This window comes from Schistocerca gregaria, chromosome 9 (genome assembly GCF_023897955.1).
Source record: "Schistocerca gregaria isolate iqSchGreg1 chromosome 9, iqSchGreg1.2, whole genome shotgun sequence".
NCBI classification, from domain to species: Eukaryota; Metazoa; Arthropoda; class Insecta; order Orthoptera; family Acrididae; genus Schistocerca; species Schistocerca gregaria.
Window position 1 is genome coordinate 155795099 of NC_064928.1, and position 21450 is coordinate 155816548.

A 21450-nucleotide genomic window follows, 5' to 3' on the forward strand; every position below is an offset into this window, starting at 1 on the left:
AAGGCATTATTCAACATGGTAGCATTGCTGTCAGGGTTCCTCCAAGCCATAACCTGTAGGTAGCGCTCATCCACTGCAGTCGTAGCCCTTGGACGACCTGAGAGAGGCATGTCATCGACAGTTCCTGTCTCTCTGTGTCTCCCCCACGTCAGAACAACATCGTTTTGGTTCACTCCGAGATTCCTGGACACTTCCGTTGTTGAGAACCCTTCCTGTTATAAAGTAGCAGTGCGGACGCGTGGAACCGTCTAGGCATGGTTGAACTACAGACGAGCCATGTACGTCCTTCCTGGTGGAATGACTGGAACTGATCGGCTGTTGGACCCCCTTGATTTAATAAGCGCTTCTCATGGATGGTTGTTTACATCTTTGAGTGGGTTTAGTAACGTCTGTGAACAGCCAAAGGGGCTGTGTCTGTGGCACAGCGTCCACAGTCAACGTCTATGATCAGGAGTTCTGGGAACCAGGGTGATGCAAAACCTTTTTTGATGTGTGTAGATGCATGCAATCCAGAAAATCAAAACCAAAGTGTAGATTTAGTTATTCTGAGATACGAAACAAATAGGTATTCCAATGACTGTCTATACAGATGTCATTGTGTAGAACTGTAATCCATTCGCACCTGTTAACGTACATAAGAATGATGGTACATATACAAAGGTTGGGCCAAAATATGAAAACACCGTGGAAATTGAATGCTTGAACATAAATGCAGATGCTAGCGAAGCCTGCAGGTTGCGATGTCGTAACTGACCACGAACACCACCTGCGCAATGTCCTCTGCATTGCAAGTGTGAGTGCTGAACAGAACAGTGTCGTGTGTAGCTGTGAGTGCATTACAGCGGAGTTAAGTGAATTCCACCGCGAGAAAATTGCTGACGCTCATACGGTATTTCAAGAGGTCCCATATCGAGGATTTATATCACACAGAGGGAAAGCGGAAAAACATCAACCTCCGTGTCACAATGCGGATGAAAGTGAATAGGGTGTGACCAAGACAGACGGCCCCTGAAGGCGACTGTGATGAAAAATAAGAGGACGACAACTTCAGAAGCCTTTGCAGAACTGATCGTCGCACTCACGAAAACTGTCAGCACCGAAACAACGCGAAGGGAGCACCATAAGGGCAGAGCCGAACTGAAATACCAAAACCACTTGTCTTTGATGCAAACGCCCGTAACAGGAAATAGTTGTGCCGAAGCCTTAAAGCCCAGACTGTGGAACAGTGGAAGAAAGTCATTTGGTTGGTTGATTCTTGTTTCACACCGTTTCCAGTTCTGGCTTTACGTCTGGTGTAAGTTGGCCCAAGTCAGCAGTACAGACTGCTAGTTGCCAAGAGTGAAACATGACGGTGATTCAGTGATGATTCTGGCAGCCATATTGCGGTATACCATGGGACCCATTGCTGCTCTGGAGGGTCTCATTACTGCCTAGAATTACTTGTCATTTTGGCTGGTAAGGTCGATACCATGGTACAATGTTTGTTCCCCATTGGTGATACTGTGTTCTGAGATGACGGGGCCCCTGTTTACACATCCAGCATCTTCCAGGACTAGTTCTGTGGGCACTTTGATGAAATTTCGCCCCATTGTTGCTCTGAAGGGTCGCATTACTGCCTAGGACTACTTGACCATTCTGGCTGGTAAGGTCCATCTCATGGTGCAATATTTGTTCCTCATTGCTGATACAGTGTTCTGAGATGACAGGGCCCCTGTTTACACATCCCGCATCTTCCAGGACACTTTGATGAAATTTCGTGTCTCCATAGCCATTTAGACGAAATTTCGCGTTTCCCTAGCCACCACAATCAGCAGTCCTCAATATTACTGAGTCTTCGTTGTCTACTTTTGGGAGAAGGGTATTGGTAACCATCCACCTCCATCATAGTTACCTGAACTTGCCACTATTTTGCAGGAAGGGTGGTATAAGATTCCCTAGAAACCCATACGGGACCTGCATTTATCCATTCAGAGACGATTAAGTGTTGTTTGAATGCCAAAAGTTTTTCCAGCATGGTAATGTGTTGTTGTATTTGTGGTGTTCTGTATTTTTGTGCCCACCCCTGTATTTGGCATCATTAAACGAAACCGGCCATTCTTCGGATCATGACTTGTTTTATGTTTCAGAAAGACTACAAGTAATTATTATCTCAAGCTTCTCTTCCAGAGTCTAAAATTTTCCTAATTATATATTTTTTGTCCTTTTACAGAGAGAGTACAGCGTGATGTGGAAGTTGTGGAACAAGGGCGAGCCCATCAAGTTCGAGTGTTGCTTCATCGTCAGGATAAAGATCCTGGGAGTGGGCAAGAACTGAGAGCATCGTGACGTCATCTGACTTGTGATCCAGTAGCAGGAGGCTGGCGGCTCCTAACACTGTGTCATTCCTCAGTTTCTGGCATTAAAGTCTCTTTCCGAATCAACTCTGCTGTGGAATTATTGCATCCCTTATCACCTTTCTGTGTGTGTGTGTGTGTGTGTGTGTCTGTGTGTGTGTGTGTGTGTGTGTGTGTGTGTGTGTGTGTGTGTTTGTTTGTGCACTGCGGTGGTACGACCCTCTTGTGTGGAAAAAGTAGAGTAATGGCTGCTTCCTGTCATACGTAATACCATTATCGCAGCAGCCTTTTCAGTAGTTGCAGGGGCAACAGTCTGGATGACTGACTGATCTGGCCTTGTAACACTAACCAAAACGGCCTTGCTGTGCTGGTACTGAGAACAGCTGAAAGCAAGGCGAAAATACAGCTGTAATTTTTCACGATGGCATGCAGATTTACTGTTTGGTTAAATGATGATGGTGTCCTCTTGGGTAAAATATTTCGGAGGTAAAATAGTCCCCCATTCGGATCTCTGGGCTGGGACTACTCAGGAGGACGTCGTCATCAGGAGAAAGAATACTGGCTTCTACAGATCGGAGTGTGGAATGTCAGATCCCTTAATCAGAACATTTAAATGGATAGTTTAAAGTTAGTTATAGTGGGAATTAGTAAAGTTGTGTGGCAGGAGGGACAAGACTTTTGGTCGGGTGAATACAGGGTTATAAATACAAAATCAAATAGGGGTAATGCAGAAGTAGGTTTAACAATGAATAAAAAAATAGTAATGTGCGTAAGTTACTACAAACATCATAGTGAACGCATTAATGTGGCCATGACAGATATGAAGCCCATGCCTACCACAGTAGTACAAGTACAAGTTTTTGACTGCAACAGAAAAGGGAGGTAATGACAGTGGCACGTAAAGTGCCCTCTGCCACACACCGTTGGGTGGCTTGCGGAGTATAAATGTAGATGTAGATGTAGATATGTCAACTAGCTCCGCAGATGACGAAGAGATTGAAGAAATGTTTGATGAAATAAAAGAAATTATTCAGAGAGTGAAGGGAGACGAAAATTTAATAGTCATGGGTGACTGGAATTAGATAGTAGAAAAAGGAAGAGAAGGAAACGTAGTAAGTGAATATGGAATGGGGGGTAAGGAGTGAAAGAGAAAGCTGCCTGCTAGAATTCTGCACAGAGCATAACTTAATCATAGCTTGGTTTAAGAATCATGAAAGAAGGTTGTATACATGGAAGAACCCTGGAGATACTAAAAGGTATCAGATAGATTATATAATGGTAAGACAGAGATTTAGGAACCAGGTTTTAAATTGTAAGACATTTCCAGGGGCAGATGTGGACTCTGATCACAATCTATTGGTTATCAACTGTAGATTAAAACTAAAGAAACTGCAAAAAGGTGGTAATTTAAGGAGATGGGACCTGGATAAACTCAAAGAACCAGAGGTTGTACAGAGTTTCAGGGAGAGCATAAGGGAGCAATTGACAGGAATGGGGAAAGAAATACAGTAGAGGAAGAATGGGTAGCTTTGAGAGATGAAATAGTGAAGGCAGAAGAGGATCAAGTGGGTGAAAAGATGAGGGCTAGTTGAAATCCTTAGGTAACTGAAGATATATTGAATTTAATTGATGAAAGGAGAAAATATAAAAATGCAGTAAATGAAGCAGGCAAAAAGGAATACAGACGTCTCAAAAATGAGTTCGACATGAAGTGCAAAATGGCTAAACAGGGATAGCTAGAGGACAAATGTAAGGATGTAGAGGCATATATCACTAGGGGTAAGATAGATATTGCCTAAAGGAAATAGTACCATTTGGCATTATAGCGACGCTCGCCTGCCGGCCGGTGAGGCCGAGCGGTTCTAGGCGCTACAGTCTGGAACCACGCGCCGCTACGGTCGCAGGTTCTTATCCTGGCTCGGGCATGGATGTGTGTGATGTTCTTAGGTTAGTTAGGTTTAAGTAGTTCTAAGTTTTAGGGGACTGATGATCTCAGAAGTTAAGTCCCATAGTGCTCAGCGCCATTTGAGCTATTTTTAAGGTTCGCCGATGACATTGTAATTCTGTCAGAGACAGCTAAGGACCTAGAAGAGCAATGAACAGAAACGACATTGTCTTGAAAGAAAGATATAAGCTGAACATCAACAAAAGCAAAACAAGGATAGTGGGATGTAGTCGAATTAAATCAGGTAATGCTGGGGGAATTAGATTATAGAACTAGACACTTAAAGTAGTTGATGAGTTTAGTTATTTGGGGAGCAAAATAACATGATGGTCGCAGTAAAGAGGTTTTAAAATGTGGACCGCGTATGGCAAGGAAAGCGTTTCTGAAGAAGACAAATTTGTCAACATCGACATTAGATTTAAATGTCAGGAAGTCCTTTCTGAAAATATTTGTATGGAATGTAGCCATGTATGGAAGTGAAAAATGGACGATAAATAGTTTAGACAAGAAGAGAATAGAAGCTTTTGAAATGTTGTGCTACAGAAGAACACTGAAGATTAAATGGGTAGATCACATAACTAATGAGGAGGTATTGAATAGAATCGGGGAGAACAGAAATTTGTGGCACAACTTGACTAATAGAAGGGATCGGTTGGTGGGACATGTTCTGAGGCATCAAGGGATCACCAGTTTAGCATTGGAGAACAGCGTGGAGGGTAAAAATCGTAGAGGGAGACCAAGAGATGAATACACTAAACAGATTCAGAAGCATGTAGGTTGCAGGAGGTACTGGCAGATGAAGAAGCTTGCACAGAATAGAGTAGATGGAGAGTCTCTGGACTGAAGACCAGTACAGCAACATCACTATCATTGTATCTGGAGCAAAGTTACTGCTGACCTTCACTTAGTTGATTTCCAAAGATTTTGTCCCGATACAGATATTTTATTGCTTTTTTCTATTAAATTGAGGGCGCGACGTCTTTTTCCTTATACGATAAAAAAAACTCTCAATTAATATTAAAAACCCAGGTGATTGTTTTGCTATGTTAACCATAGATAGTAACTAACTGCAGTGTCGCAGCGTACAATAATATTTGACACATGAAATATGTATATCTGAATTATACTGATCTTACGAGATTTGTCTAGAAAGTAATGCACCGCATGTTTCTCAACCAAAAACAATGCTACGAATTCAAAATGTCTCCTGAGTGAGCGCGCCAAGCTTTCGTCACTTCCGACAGATGGCGTAGCAGCAGGACAGTTTCAAAATGGCGTCTGTAGGTGATGTACGTTACAAGCAACGTGCCGTCGTCGAATTTCTCAGTGCAGGGAAAGAACTGTGGGGAATATTCACAAACGGTTTTGCAAAGTCTATTGAGCATCTCTTCCCCCATGAACCATGGACCTTGCCGTTGGTGTGGAGGCTTGCATGCCTCAGCGATACAGATGGCCGTACCGTAGGTGCAACCACAACGGAGGGGTATCTGTTGAGGGGCCAGACAAACGTGTGGTTCCTGAAGAGGGGCAGCAGCCTTTTCAGTAGTTGCAGGGGCAACAGTCTGGATGATTGACTGATCTGGCCTTGCAACATTAACCAAAACGGCCTTGCTGTGCTGGTACTGCGAACGGCTGAAAGCAAGGCGAAACTACAGCCGTAATTTTTCCCGAGGACATGCAGCTTTACTGTATGATTAAATGATGATGGCGTCCTCTTGGGTAAAATATTCCGGAGGTAAAATAGTCCCCCATTCGGATCTCCGGGTGGGGACTACTCAAGAGGATGTCGTTATCAGGAGAAAGAAAACTAGCGTTCTACGGATCGGAGCGTGGAATGTCAGATCCCTTAATCAGGCAGGTAGGTTAGAAAATTTAAAAAGGGAAATGGATAGGTTAAAGTTAGATATAGTGGGAATTAGTGAAGTTCGGTGGCAGGAGGAACAAGACTTCTGGTCAGGTGACTACAGGGTTATAAACACAAAATCAAATAGGGGTAATGCAGGAGTAGGTTTAATAATGAATAGGAAAATAGGAATGCGGGTAAGCTACTACAAACAGCATAGTGAATGCATTATTGTGGCCAAGATAGATACGAAGCCCACACCTACTACAGTAGTACAAGTTTATATGCCAACTAGCTCTGCAGATGACGAAATTGAAGAAATGTACGATGAAATAAAAGAAATTATTCAGATAGTGAAGGGAGATGAAAATTTAATAGTAATGGGTGACTGGAATTCGAGTGTAGGAAAAGGGAGAGAAGGAAACATAGTAGGTGAATACGGATTGGGGCTAAGAAATGAAAGAGGAAGCCGCCTCATAGAATTTTGCACAGAGCACAACTTAATCATAGCTAACACTTGGTTTAAGAATCATGAAAGAAGGTTGTATACATGGAAGAACCCTGGAGATACTAAAAGGTATCAGATAGATTATATAATGGTAAGACAGAGATTTAGGAACCAGGTTTTAAGTCGTAAGACATTTCCAGGGGCAGATGTGGACTCTGACCACAATCTATTGGTTATGACCTGTAGATTAAAACTGAAGAAACTGCAAAAATGTGGGAAATTAAGGAGATGGGACCTGGATAAACTGAAAGAACCAGAGGTTGTACAGAGTTTCAGGGAGAGCATAAGGGAATAATTGACAGGAATAGGGGAAAGAAATACAGTAGAAAAAGAATGGGTAGCTCTGAGGGATGAAGTAGTGAAGGCAGCAGAGGATAAAGTAGGTAAAAAGATGAGGGCTGCTAGAAATCCTTGGGTAACAGAAGAAATATTGAATTTAATTGATAAAAGGAGAAAATATAAAAATGCAGTACATGAAGCAGGCAAAAAGGAATACAAACGTCTCAAAAATGAGATCGACAGGAAGTGCAAAATGGCTAAGCAGAGATGGCTAGATGACAAATGTAAGGATGTAAGGCTTATCTCACTAGGGGTAAGATAGATACTGCCTATAGGAAAATTAAAGAGACCTTTGGAGAGAAGAGAACCACGTGTATGAATATCAAGAGCTCAGATGGCAACCCAGTTCTAAGCAAAGAAGGGAAGGCAGAAAGGTGGAAGGAGTATATACACTCCTGGAAATTGAAATAAGAACACCGTGAATTCATTGTCCCAGGAAGGGGAAACTTTATTCACACATTCCTGGGGTCAGATACATTACATGATCACACTGACAGAACCACAGGCACATAGACACAGGCAACAGAGCATGCACAATGTCGGCACTAGTACAGTGTATATCCACCTTTCGCAGCAATGCAGGCTGCTATTCTCCCATTGAGACGATCGTAGAGATGCTGGATGGCGTGCTGTGGAACGGCTTGCCATGCCATTTCCACCTGGCGCCTCAGCTGGAACAGCGTTCGTGCTGGACGTGCAGACCGCGTGAGACGACGCTTCATCCAGTCCCAAACATGCTCAATGGGGGACAGATCCGGAGATCTTGCTGGCCAGGGTAGTTGACTTACACCTTCTAGAGCACGTTGGGTGGCACGGGATAATTGCGGACGTGCATTGTCCTGTTGGAGCAGCAAGTTCCCTTGCCGGTCTAGGAATGGTAGAACGATGGGTTCGATGACCGTTTGCATGTACCGTGCACTATTCAGTGTCCCCTCGACGATCACCAGAGGTGTACGGCCAGTGTAGGAGATCGCTCCCTTCACCAGGATGCCTGGTGTTGGCCCTGTGTGCCTCGGTCGTATGCAGTCCTGATTGTGGCGCCCAGCTGCACGGCGCCAAACACGCATACGACCATCATTGGCACCACGGCAGAAGCGACTCTCATCGCTGAAGACGACACGTCTCCATTCGTCCCTCCATTCACGCCTGTCGCGACACCACTGGAGGCGGGCTGCACGATGTTGGGGCGTGAGCGGAAGACGGCCTAATGGTGTGCGGGACCGTAGCCCAGCTTCATGGAGACAGTGGCGAATGGTCCTCGCCGATAGCCCAGGAGCAACACTGTCCCTAATTTGCTGGGAAGTGGTGGTGCGGTCCCCTACGGCACTGCGTAGGATCCTACGGTCTTGGCGTGCATCGGTGCGTCGCTGCGGTCCGGTCCCAGGTCGGCGGGCACGTGCCTCTTCCGCCGACCACTGGCGACAACATCGATGTACTGTGGAGACCTCACGCCCCACGTGTTGAGCAATTCGGCAGTACGTCCACCCGGCCTCCCGCATGCCCACTATACGCCCTCGCTCAAAGTCCGTCAACTGCACATACGGTTCACGTCCACGCTGTCGCGGCATGCTACCAGTGTTAAAGACTGCGATGGAGCTCCGTATGCCACAGCAAACTGGCTGACACTGACGGCGGCGGTGCACAAATGCTGCGTAGCTAGCGCCATTCGACGGCCAACACCGCGGTTCCTGGTGTGTCCGCTGTGCCGTGCGTGTGATCATTGCTTGTACAGCCCTCTCGCAGTGTCCGGAGCAAGTATGGTGGGTCTGACACACCGGTGTCAATGTGTTCTTTTTTCCATTCCCAGGAGTGTAGAAGGTTTATACAGTGGCGATGTACTTGAGGACAATATTATGGAAATGGAAGAGGATGTAGATGAAGACGAAATGGGAGATACGATACTGCGTGAAAAGTTTGACAGAGCACTGAAAGACCTGAGTCGAAACAAGGCCCCCGGAGTAGACAACATTCCATTAGAACTACTGACGGTCTTGGGAGAGCCAGTCATGACCAAACTCTGCCAGCTGGTGAGCAAGACGTATGAGACAGGCGAAATACCCTCAGACTTCAAGAAGAATATAATAATTCCAATCCCAAAGAAAGCAGGTGCTGACAGATGTGAAAATTACCGAACTATCAGTTTAATAAGTCACAGCTGCAAAATACTAACCCGAATTCTTTACAGATGAATGGAAAAACTGGTAGATGCGGACCTCGGGGAGGATCAGTTTGGATTCCGTAGAAATGTTGGAACACGTGAGGCAATACTGACCTTACGACTTATCTTAGAAGAAAGATTAAGAAGAGGCAAACCATCATTTCTAGCATTTGTAGAGAAAGCTTTTGACAATGTTGACTGGAATACTCTTTTTCAAATTCTAAAGGTGGCAGGGGTAAAATACAGGAAGCGAAAGGCTATTTACAATTTGTACAGAAACCAGATGGCGGTCATAAGAGTCGAGGGGCATGAAAGGAAAGCACTGGTTGGGAAAGGAGTGAGACAGGGTTGTAGTCTCTCCCTGATGTTATTCAATCTGTATATTGAGCAAGCATTAAAGGAAACAAAAGAAAAATTTGGAGTAGGTATTAAAATTCATGGAGAAGAAGTAAAAACTTTGAGGTTCGCCGATGACATTGTAATTCTGTCAGAGACGGCAAAGGACTTGGAAGAGCAGTTGAACGGAATGGACATTGTCTTGAAAGGAGGATATAAGATGAACATCAACAAAAGCAAAACGAGGATAATGGAATGTAGTCAAATTAAATCGGGTGATGCTGAGGGAATTAGATTAGGAAATGAGACACTTAAAGTAGTAAAGGAGTTTTGTTATTTAGGAAGTAAAATAACTGATGATGGTCGAAGTAGAGAGGATATAAAATGTAGACTGGCAATGGCAAGGAAAGCGTTTCTGAAGAAGAGAAATTTGTTAACATCGAATATGGATTTATGTATCAGGAAGTCGTTTCTGAAAGTATTTGTTTAGAGTGTAGCCATGTATGGAAGTGAAATATGGACGATAACTAGTTTGGACAAGAAGAGAATAGAAGCTTTCGAAATGTGGTGCTACAGAAGAATACTGAAGAATAGGTGGATAGATCATGTAACTAATGAGGAGGTATTGAACAGGATTGGGGAGAAGAGAAGTTTGTGGCACAACTTGACCAGAATTAGGGATCGGTTGGTAGGACATGTTTTGAGGCATCAAGGGATCACAAATTTAGCATTGGAGGGCAGCGTGGAGTGCAAAAATAGCAGAGGGAGACCGAGAGATGAGTACACTAAGCAGATTCAGAAGGATGTAGGTTGCAGTAGGTACTGGGTGATGAAGAAGCTTGCACAGGATAGAGTAGCATGGAGAGCTGCATCAAACCAGTCTCAGGACTGAAGACAACAACAACAACAACATTGAGCATCTGCTGGCGACAGAAGTAGTCTCCAGGTACGGAGGGTGAGGTCATCGGAAGTCGGTTCGGCGGAGCTCCAAAATTTGCGGCGGTCGGGAAGACCATCCACAGCTGTTACACCGGACATACTGCAGCGAGCTGATGTTGTCATTCGCGAGGACACACGCCATTCGTGGAAGACATTTTGAGGAGAATGAGGAGTTGATTCACAAAATGAAGCACTGCGGCCGACCTGGGACTAGTATTAGTACCGACAGGGCACACACGCCCGTATTTTGCCCTGGAGGAATGCCATAGAATGGGATGGAGATTACGTGGAAAAATGGAGTCTGTAAATAAAACATCATTCTTTCGTCTCTGTAATTCTCATTAGGTTCAATAAAAAATTGTTGAAGAAAAACAATGCGGTGCTTATTTTCTGGGTAACCTTTGTATAATCTGAAATTGCTATCGGGATAATAATTAATGTACTTCTCACTGACAACAAGTTAACCCACCTCTCTTTTCAACTGCCGGCATAGCAAACAGTTTCTCATAACGATGCCGAATGTGTGTGCCCCCGCTTTTACACTGCGGCGACAAAAGTCGTGGAATACCTCCTAATATCAAATGGTTCAACTGGCTTGAAGCACTGTGGGACTTAACATCTTAGATCATTAGTCCCCTAGACTTAGAACTACTTAAACCGAACTAACCTAAGGACATCACACACATCCATGCCCGAGGCAGGATTCAAACCTGTGACCGTAGCAGCAGTGCAGTTCTGGACTGAAGCACCTAGAACCGATCGGCCACGTCGGCCGGCTCCTAATATCGTGTCGGATCTCTTTTTGTCCGGCATAGTGCCTCGGGCACGGACGTGTGTGATGTCCTTCGGTTACTTAGGTTTAAGTACACTCCTGGAAATTGAAATAAGAACACCGTGAATTCATTGTCCCAGGAAGGGGAAACTTTATTGACACATTCCTGGGGTCAGATACATCACATGATCACACTGAGAGAACCACAGGCACATAGACACAGGCAACAGAGCATGCACAATGTCGGCACTAGTACAGTGTATATCCACCTTTCACAGCAATGCAGGCTGCTATTCTCCCATGGAGACGATCGTAGAGATGCTGGATGTAGTCCTGTGGAAAGGGCTTGCCATGCCATTTCCACCTGGCGCCTCAGTTGGACCAGCGTTCGTGCTGAACGTGCAGACCGCACGAGACGACGCTTCATCCAGTCCCAAACATGCTCAATGGGGGACAGATCCGGAGATGTTGCTGGCCAGGGTAGTTGACTTACACCTTCTAGAGCACGTTGGGTGGCACGGGATAAATGCGGACGTGCATTGTCCTGTTGGAACAGCAAGTTCCCTTGCCGGTCTAGGAATGGTAGAATGATGGGTTCGATGACGGTTTGGATGTACCGTGCACTATTCAGTGTCCCCTCGACGATCACCAAGGTGTACGGCCAGTGTAGGCGATCGCTCCCCACACCATGATGCCGGATGTTGGCCCTGTGTGCCTCGGTCGTATGCAGTCCTGATTGTGGCGCTCACCTGCACGGCGCCAAACACGCATACGGCCATCATTGGCACCAAGGCAGAAGCGACTCTCATCGCTGAAGATGACACGTCTCCATTCGTCCCTCCATTAATGCCTGTCGCGCCACCACTGGAGGCGGGCTGCACGATGTTGGGGCGTGAGCGGAAGACGGCCTAACGGTGTGCGGGACCGTAGCCCAGCTTCATGGAGACGGTTGCGAATGGTCCTCGCCGATACCCCAGGAGCAACAGTGTCCCTAATTTGCTGGGAAGTGGTGGTGCGGTCCCCTACGGCACTGCGTAGGATCCTACGGTCTTGGCGTGCATCCGTGCGTCGCTGCAGTCCGGTCCTAGGTCGACGGGCACGTGCACCTTCCGCCGACCTCTAGCGACAACATCGATGTACTGTGGAGACCTCACGCCCACGTGTTGAGCAATTCGGCGGTACGTCCACCCGGCTTCCCGCATGCCCTAATACGCCCTCGCTCAAAGTCCGTCAACTGCACATACGGTTCACGTCCACACTGTTGCGGCATGCTACCAGTGTTAAGACTGCGATGGAGCTCCGTATGCCACGGCAAACTGGCTGACACTGACGGCGGCGGTGCACAAATGCTGCGCAGCTAGCGCCATTCGACGGCCAACACCGCGGTTCCTGGTGTGTCCGCTGTGCCGTGCGTGTGATCATTGCTTGTACAGCCCTCTCGCAGGGTCTGGAGCAAGTATGGTGGGTCTGACACACCGGTGTCAATGTGTTCTTTTTTCCATTTCCAGGAGTGTAGTTGTAAGTTCTGGGGAACTGATGACCTCAGGTCCCATAGTGTTCAGAACCATTTTAAGTGCAGCAACTCGACGTGACCTGGCCTCAAGTCATTGGAAGTCCCATGCAGAAATATTAAACCTTGTTACCTCTATAGCCGTCCATAAATGTCGAAGTGTTGCCATTCTGGAATTTTGTGCACGAACTGACCTCTCGATTATGCCTCATAAATGTTCGATGGGCTTCATGTCGGGCGATCTGGGTGGCTAAATTATTCTCTCGAATTGTCCAGAAGGCTCTTCGAAACCAATCGCAAACATTTGTGATCCGGTGACATGACATCGTTTTCTAAGAACATAAATTTCATGAATGGCGGCAAATGGTCTCCTAGTAGCCGAACATAGCCACTTCCAGTCAGTGGTTGGTACAGTTCGATCAGAGGACCCAGTCTATTCCGTGTAAGCACAGCCCACACCATTATGGAGCCACCACCATTTTGCACAGTGCCTTGTTGACAACTTGGGTCCATGACTTCGTGGACTCTGCGCCACAGTTGGATCATACCATCATCTCTTACCAACTGAAATTGGGACTCACCAGACCAGGCCACTATTTTCCAGTCGTCTAGGGTCCAACCGATATGGACACGGGCTTAGGAGAAGTGCTGAAGGCGATTTCGCGCTGTTAGAAAAGGCACACACGTCGGTAATCTGCTGCCCATTAACATCACATTTCGCCACCCTGTAATAACGGATACGTTTATCGTACGTCCCACATTGATTTCTGCTGTTCTTTCAAGCATTGTTTCTTGTCTTGTAGCACTGACAACTCTACACAAGCTCCACTGCTGTTGGTCGTTAAGAGAAGGCTGTCGGAAACTGGATTGTCCGTGGTGGGAGGCTACGGCTGAAAATTCGTATTCTCGGCACACTCTTGATGTTGTGGATATAGGAATACTGAATTCCCTAACGATTTCCGAAATGGAATGTCCCATGTGTCTCCATTTTGCGTCCAAAAGCTCTGTTAATTCCCATTGTGCGACCCTAATCACCTCGGAAACATTTCCACATGAATCAACTGAGCACAAATGTCAGCTCCGCCAGGGCAGTACCCTTTTATACCTTCTATACGTGATACTACCGCTATCTGTACATGTACATACTGCTATTCCATGACTTTTTCTGCCTCACTGTACTTTTACGGAAAAATTAACGTGCCGCTCGGGGTAGCCGTGCCCCCCCGCCGAGGGTTCGAGTCCTCCCTCGGGCATCGGTGTATGTGTTGTCTTTAGCATCAGTTAGTTTAAGTTAATTTAATTAGTGTATAAGCCTAGGGACCAATGACCTCAACAGTTTGGTCCCATAGAACCATACAAAAAAGTGAAACTTTTGTCAAACCCAAAAAACTGACAATCAGGAGTTGACATTTTCCGTACTTAACAGTTCGGTAACGCCACTCACCCTGAACATACAGAGACACGAATTCTGCAACTTAGTGTCGTGGCTGCACAATGATGCATTAAACTGGGCTATGAAGACTGTCTGAATTTGATCCTATTCGCTGTGACACTATCAGTTCTGCACCAGGATCAGATTAATAAAGTGATTGACAGCTAGGGGTTTATATGAGAGCTGCCACAGCAGCAACTAGCCAGCCACACCTTCTGTCGTGTGCACGGGGGTCGTATCGCTCTGCTACCTCAGCTGCCGGATACCTTGCTAGCTGTGAAATAATAGTTGCCATTTGTTCTGATATACTTGGTTCCTTTGTACGGTATGTTTCTTTCACAGAATGTGTGAAGCACTCTTGGCAATTAATCAGGAAAGTGACAATACCATTACACGCCTGCTAGGCGACCTAACAATACCGCACGATATGGAGAACCTACGAGCGTACCAACACTGAAGGACAAGGCTGCTGGCTGTTGCCGATGCCTTCACGCGTAACTGCGAAATGACTTCCTCCCACCCACCCCCCTACACCCCCTCCGTAACCTTTCTACGCTCAACTGTCAGGTTGGTTTCATAGTCTGGCGAAGCTACACTATTCACTTCGAATGTGCTACTCAGAGGTTCTTCACGTCTACCCATGTCAAAACTGCACTTGAATGACATCTGACAGAAGTGAAAGGAAGCACAGTTTGTTAAACCTTATTTATTAATAGCTAACAAACCCTACATTGCCCAGGTATTCATTCCGCCAATTTTCTAATAGAAACGAAAGCAAAAAGTGAACTGTGATTCTAGTGTTCGTGAGAACACCTCTGAAATTGTGAAACAGTCATAACATAAGCATAACGTATAAGTACAGTGTCCAAATTATGCTGGCCGCAGCTGGTTCTCTTGTCTCCAATGCGGTTTTATAAATGTCTTTATGGAAACTCCTCTTCATAGCTCTGCAGACTGCTGCTGTTTTCACCTATAGAAGCTTGCGCTTCGTAGTTGAAGGCTGTCGAAAGCGCTGCCTGGAGTTACGGATTTCCTTATGTCGACTCGGTTCTACGATTATCTTATTAGTGACGAATAGATCTATTAAAACATCAGGCACGATGTGGCAATTTTTCACACACCTTAGAGTTTGTGACGTCACATCTCTTGATGTCGTATAATGACGTATTTGTGTAAGTACATTCAGCGGCGTATGTGGATATTGTCTGCGAAATACGAGGGTAAGTCAATTATTATGCGCTAAGTAGTTATAAAATTTTATTGTAATTAAATAGGAAACTTACAAGAACATCATTGTTCCACAGTCTCCTTGTGTTTCAACGCACTTGTTCCATCGTTGTACAAGCTTCCTGCTGCCCACATAAAAGAAGGTTCTCGGTTGATCTGCGAGCCAGGAATGCACCGCTTCTTTCACTGCTTTGTCCGGCGCAAACTGACGGCCCCCTAATGCCTGTTTGAGTGGACAAAACAAGTGATAGAAGGGGCATGACCAGGACTATATTGAGGAAGATCCAGTACTTCAAAAATTCAATTTATGGAGCGTTTCAGAAGAGTGGACAGCGGTACGCGCACGGGCAACACAACACCTTTTGACAGAATCCTAGGCATTTGCTTCGAATTGCAGGCTGTAGCTTGGCAGTAAACATGTCACTGTAATGTACACTGTTTATTGTTGTGCGCCTTTCCCCATAGTCTTCGAAGACTGGACCTTGTCCGTCCCAAAAAAACCGTAAGCATCAGTTTTCCTGCGGACGGTTCGGTCTTGAATTTCTCCCTGCACAGCCAATTTCAATGTTTCTATTCAATACCCTGCCGTTCACTCTCCAGCTCGTAATGATGGATCCATGACTCGTCACCTGTAATCATCCTGTCTAAGAAATTGTTACCTTCGTTACCATGGCGATCCAAATGTCTTTTGCAGATGTCCAAGTGCGTTTGTTTATGCAACTGTGTAAGTTGTTTTGGGACCCATCTTGCACAAACTTTATGAAACAGCAAAGGACTTGGAAGAGCAGTTGGATGGAATGGACAGTTCCTTGAAAGGAGGATATAAGATGAACATCAACAAAAGCAAAACGAGGATAATGGAATGTAGTCGAATTAAGTCGGGTGATGTTGAGGTAATTAGATTAGGAAATGAGACACTTGAAGTAGTAAAGGATTTTTGCTATTTGGGGAGCAAAATAACTGATGATGGTCGAAGTAGAGAGGATATAAAATGTAGACTGGCAATGGCAAGGAAAGCGTTTATGAAGAAGAGAAATTTGTTAGCATTGAGTATAGATTTAAGTGTCAGGAAGTCGTTACTGAAATTATTTGTATGGAGTGTAGCCATGTATGAAAGTGAAACATGGACGATAAATAGTTTGGACAAGAAGAGAATAGAAGCTTTCGAAATGTCGTGTTAAAGAAAAAAGCTGAAGATTAGATTGGTAGATCACATAACTAATGAGGAAGTATTGAATAGGATTGGGGAGAAGAGGAGTTTGTGGCACAACTTGACAAGAAGAAGGGACCGGTTGGTAGGACATGTTTGGAGGCATAAAGGGATCACAAATTTAGCATTGGAGAGCAGCGTGCAGGATAAAAATCGTAGAGGGAGACCAAGAGATGAATACATTAAGAAGGTTCAGAAGGATGTAGGTTGCAGTAGGTACTGTGAGATGAAGAAGCTTGCACAGGATAGAGTAGCATGGAGAGCTGCATCAAGTCTCAGGACTGATGACCACAACAACAACAACAACAACAACAACAACAAAAGGCTCGACAGTTACTCATCCAAATGATACCTCCTATGAAATTAAGCAGTTATTAATACTAGCTCATAGAACCTATTTTGCCGTAACAAGACCCCTATCCTCAAAACTCCTGACTCACACCAGTAAATTAACTATCTATAAATCACTTTTATTCCCTAAATCACTGCAGGCAAATGCCGGGATGGTTCCTCTGAAAGGGCACGGCCAACATCCTTCCCCATCCTTCCGTACACCGATGACCATGCTGTCTGGTCTCCTTCCCCAAACAACCAAATCACTTTAAGACCAGTGCTTATATATGCCTCTGAAGCCTGGACATTAACAACTAAAGATATTGAAACACTGGATGCATTTGTAAGAAAGGTACTTAGACGAATTATCGGCCCAATTTGTGAAAGAGGAAGAAGGAGGAGGAGATACAACCATGAGTTGTATATCATATACAAAGACCAACCCACCAGAAGGATAGTGAAATCATCCAGACTGAGGTGGGCGGGACATGTGGCTCGCAGGAATGATTCAGAAGTACCAAAAAGAATATTACAAGGAAAGTCCGGAGGTTAGAGAGGATGTTGTTAACCAAGAGCCAGATGGGAAGATGGAGTAATCAGAGATCTTAGGAAGATGGGCTATAGAAATTGGAGAGTATTGGCAAAGGACAGAGATAAATCGAAGGAAATTGTAGAAGAGGCCAAGGCTCACCATGAGCTGTAGAGCCAAGAAAGAAGAAGAAGAAGAAGAAGAAGAAGAAGAAAAACAAAAGGAAGGGTTTGATTTAAAGTGTCTTTTCATTATGCCCAGTCTGTCTGTAACTCTACCATGTCATACCTGCAGAGACTAGTAATCTGTCTTTTCCTATTGTCGATACAGAATACAGATCATAGCTGCTAAGGTGAAATGCTCTCTTCCTTCAACTCATGCCTGACCTACAAGTAAATTACTTGGAGACCTGTGCCTTATTGTATCACATTTTGCTGTAAAAAATTTACACATGTGTAGCCATTTGTTATGAACTGATGAATTCAGCAAAATGATCCTTGTATTATATGATGTTGAACGTAGTTTTGTCTTGCCTTATTATTATTATTATTATTATTATTATTATTATTATTGAAGAGAACCAGTTATCCACTGCCACATTTCTAAATGATGAAACCATATTGAAAAACCACTGTAGCTTTATCTGTTTCATTATTCAAGCTGCCTTTATTTTGTTACTGGCCAGTTTTGGTCTTTTGCCAATTTCAAATGTATAATGTTGGTGTTGTGTGTGTCACAATCGGCAACCAGTTTCGTGCTATGTGGACACACACATACAATGGGTCATGTACATAAAAGCGTTACTAACAGCAAGCTTCCTGGTCCTCCCAAGTTCATGTAACAGTTCAATGTTTACTTTTGTACCCACATACATGAAGATGAATGTTCACTTACTTTCATTTCTTTATGGGAATGTAACACCACTTCAGTCTATGAGACAAATTTCTTATGTAGTAGGATGGTGTCAGTTGCATCCTAACTTAAACAAAAATTGGTGTAGTCACAAATTTCCCTGCTGCAAACATGATCAATGTTTGACAGTTCACAGCAGATGGACTGAAAGGTACTGAGATTGAAGTGCCACAGTGTTACAAACATTCAAACTAAACAGAAAACAAAATTCCCTGCAGTCCACAGGACCCCACCATACTAATTACTGGTTAAATATGTTAGGCCTGATGACTTGGCAGGCATTTGTCGAAACAATAAAATACAAGGAAGTTGATTGGGGCAGTGAAATAAAAGAACCAAGAATAAGAATAAGAATCTTTATTAGCCGTTCAGTATTTTCTTATACAATGGGCTTCGTCAGTAAGTTCAATTACAGTATAAAGATAGTTATATTCTCATAACAATGTATATATAAACCATATGATATTTAGTGTAGTACAATAGCACACATTTGGAATTTTATATATTATTAATTTTACAATAAAAAGGAAAACATTATACAGATTTATATTAAGCAGGGAGTATTCATGTTGAAGACACTTTGTCATTATCATATACATGTTGATAACACTGTCATTATCCTAAGCTATTGATACAAATTTAGGTCCTACTACAGGCACAGGTACCTTTCTGTATGTTAAAACAGCAAATCTGCCATATTACAATCTTTAAATCCATCAGCTGAGTAAAATGCTTTACCTTTGAGCCATTGACCCAATGTTGTCTTAAATTTACTTTTAGATACTGTTTGTACAATTTTAGGGAGCATATTAAACAGTTCGAGGCCTACATATTTATAACTAATATGTATCTTAGACAGTCTAGAGTATGGCAGATCAATTGTGTGGTTTCGTCTTGTATTGTGGGTGTGGACAGATGACCTTAGGGGGATATTGAGCTATTTTTTCTTTTACATGTAGTAAGCAATAATAGATGTACAAACAAGGAACTATCATGATGTTAAGTTTTTTGAAATGTTCCCTACATGTATCCCTAGGAGATAAACCCACTATACATCGAAGAGTGTTTCTTTTTTTTCCATCTGAAAATTGATATTGAATTTGGAGAATTTCCCCAGAGCAGAATACCATATGAAAGATGGGGGTGGATATAAGCAAAATAAGAATGCAGCAGTAACTTTTGGCTGGCATTACTCCTAATCCTATAAAGTAGGAACATAGCACGTGCAAGTTTAGAACAGACGTATGTGATATGTTTATCCCAGCTAAGTTTCTGGTAAATCATCATTCCTAGCGATTTACCAGACTTATTTTCTTTGTTTGATTCTTTCAAATTAAAGAATATTTCCTCAGTTTTTGTTTCATTTATGAATAGGGAGTTTGCACTAAACCAATGAACCGATTTTTCAAATATTATATTATTTTTTTCTCATACAGATTCAAGAGTCTGCCCTGAATTGATAAAAGTTGTATCGTCTGCATAGAGGACTGTTTTACAGGGTAAATACTGTGGCATATCGTTAACATACACTACAAACAGGAAGGGCCCAAGTATGGAGCCCTGTGGCACACCTCTTTTTATTGTTTGTGGGTTTGACAGCTGCCCATTTACACTAACAAATTGTACTCTGTTGCTTAAGTAGGATTCTAATAATTTCATGGTGTCCTCTTCCATGCCATAGTGGCTTAATTTCATGATCAAAGTACTATGGGATACAGTGCCAAATGCTTTACTCAGGTCTAGGAGAGTAGCACAGGAGATTAATTTATTTCCAAAGCCATCATATATATCACTAACAATATTTTCAACTTCTTTAACTGTCGATAGTTTAGACCTGAATTCATACTGAGAGTTACTTAACAAATTATTCCTCTCAAAATAGTGATTCATTTGTTGGTGAACACAGTCTTCGATTATTTTAGATATTATTGGGATTAATGAGATAGGGTGATAGTTACTTGGATTTGATTTATCTCCTTTCTTAAATATGGGTATAGTTACTGCTATTTTCAAAAAGTCGGGGAAAATCCCTTGCTGTAATATACGGTTAATGAGAGTGGTTAGAGGGGGCAGAATATCACTTGATATCTTCTTTATGGCAAAGTTTGACAGACCATAGAAGTCCTCTGCTTTGGAACTACTTAGTTTGCCTATTGCTTTGCTAACATCATTTTCAGTTACTGTTGCCCAGCAGAATTTATGGACTACATACTTATTTGAACCTAAAAGAGTTTTAGCATCAAGCATGGTGTTGAGGGGAGACAAATCTTGTTGTAAACTGAAGTTAACAAAGTGTGAGTTTAAGATATCTGGGGCTATGGGTATAGCTAGTTGAGTTGTTGGTATATTTATTTCACTTTTAATTACTTCCCAGGCAGCTTTACAGCTGTTTCTGGATTTAAGAATATAGTTACATTCACCCTACATTTTGCCAAACTTATTTCAGATCTATAAATTTTTCTTATTCTACTGTACATCTCTTTGTACTCGTTGCTGTTATGAGATGTATCCTTAAACATAAGAAGCATAATCCTGATGTTGAGGTATGGTGTAAACCAATTATTTAGTCTCTGTGGTTTATGAGCTTGGTTATTATTCTGTATTTCTACTAATCTGGGACAACACTCATCAAATATTCTTGCAATGTCCTCTATAAATAATTTGCTTGTGTTATTCACACACATATCTTTGTATAAGATTTCATTCCAGTTAACTGACCTTAATCTAGTTCTAAAATCTCTTATGTTGCATTCATTCATAGGTCTAACAGTTTTGTGTTGTTCATCTGGAATGCTGACTGGAACTGTAATCCATAGGCCATCATGATCAGCTAGGCCTAACTTGATTACTCCAATTTCAACATTATTTTCATGGATATTACTTATTATATTGCCTAAGCATGCATTATATCTTGTAGGCTTATCATTTAGACAACAGCAATCAAAAGCTCTTAGGCTATCCAAGAATTCCAATATGATATGACTCTGTACCCTGATATCCATATTAATATCACCAAAAATTAAGATTCTTTGGTATTTATATTTAGGCTTAGTTACTAAGACTAACAGTTTTTTTAAAAAATTTACCATAAATTCATATTCACTAGAAGATGGTGTGCGATATA

General features: G+C 43.2%; 1 protein-coding gene across 1 annotated transcript in view; it reads left to right on the plus strand.

Moving 5' to 3' along the window:
• LOC126292277 (MD-2-related lipid-recognition protein-like) overlaps window positions 1–2420 on the plus strand; it is a 58454-nt gene extending 56034 nt beyond the window's left edge. The window contains exon 4 of the mRNA XM_049986184.1: window positions 2210–2420. Coding sequence (XP_049842141.1) covers window positions 2210–2314 — 105 coding nt within the window. The 3' untranslated portion in view covers window positions 2315–2420. The remainder of the gene's footprint in view (window positions 1–2209) is intronic.
• The last annotated feature ends 19030 nt before the right edge of the window (window positions 2421–21450 follow it).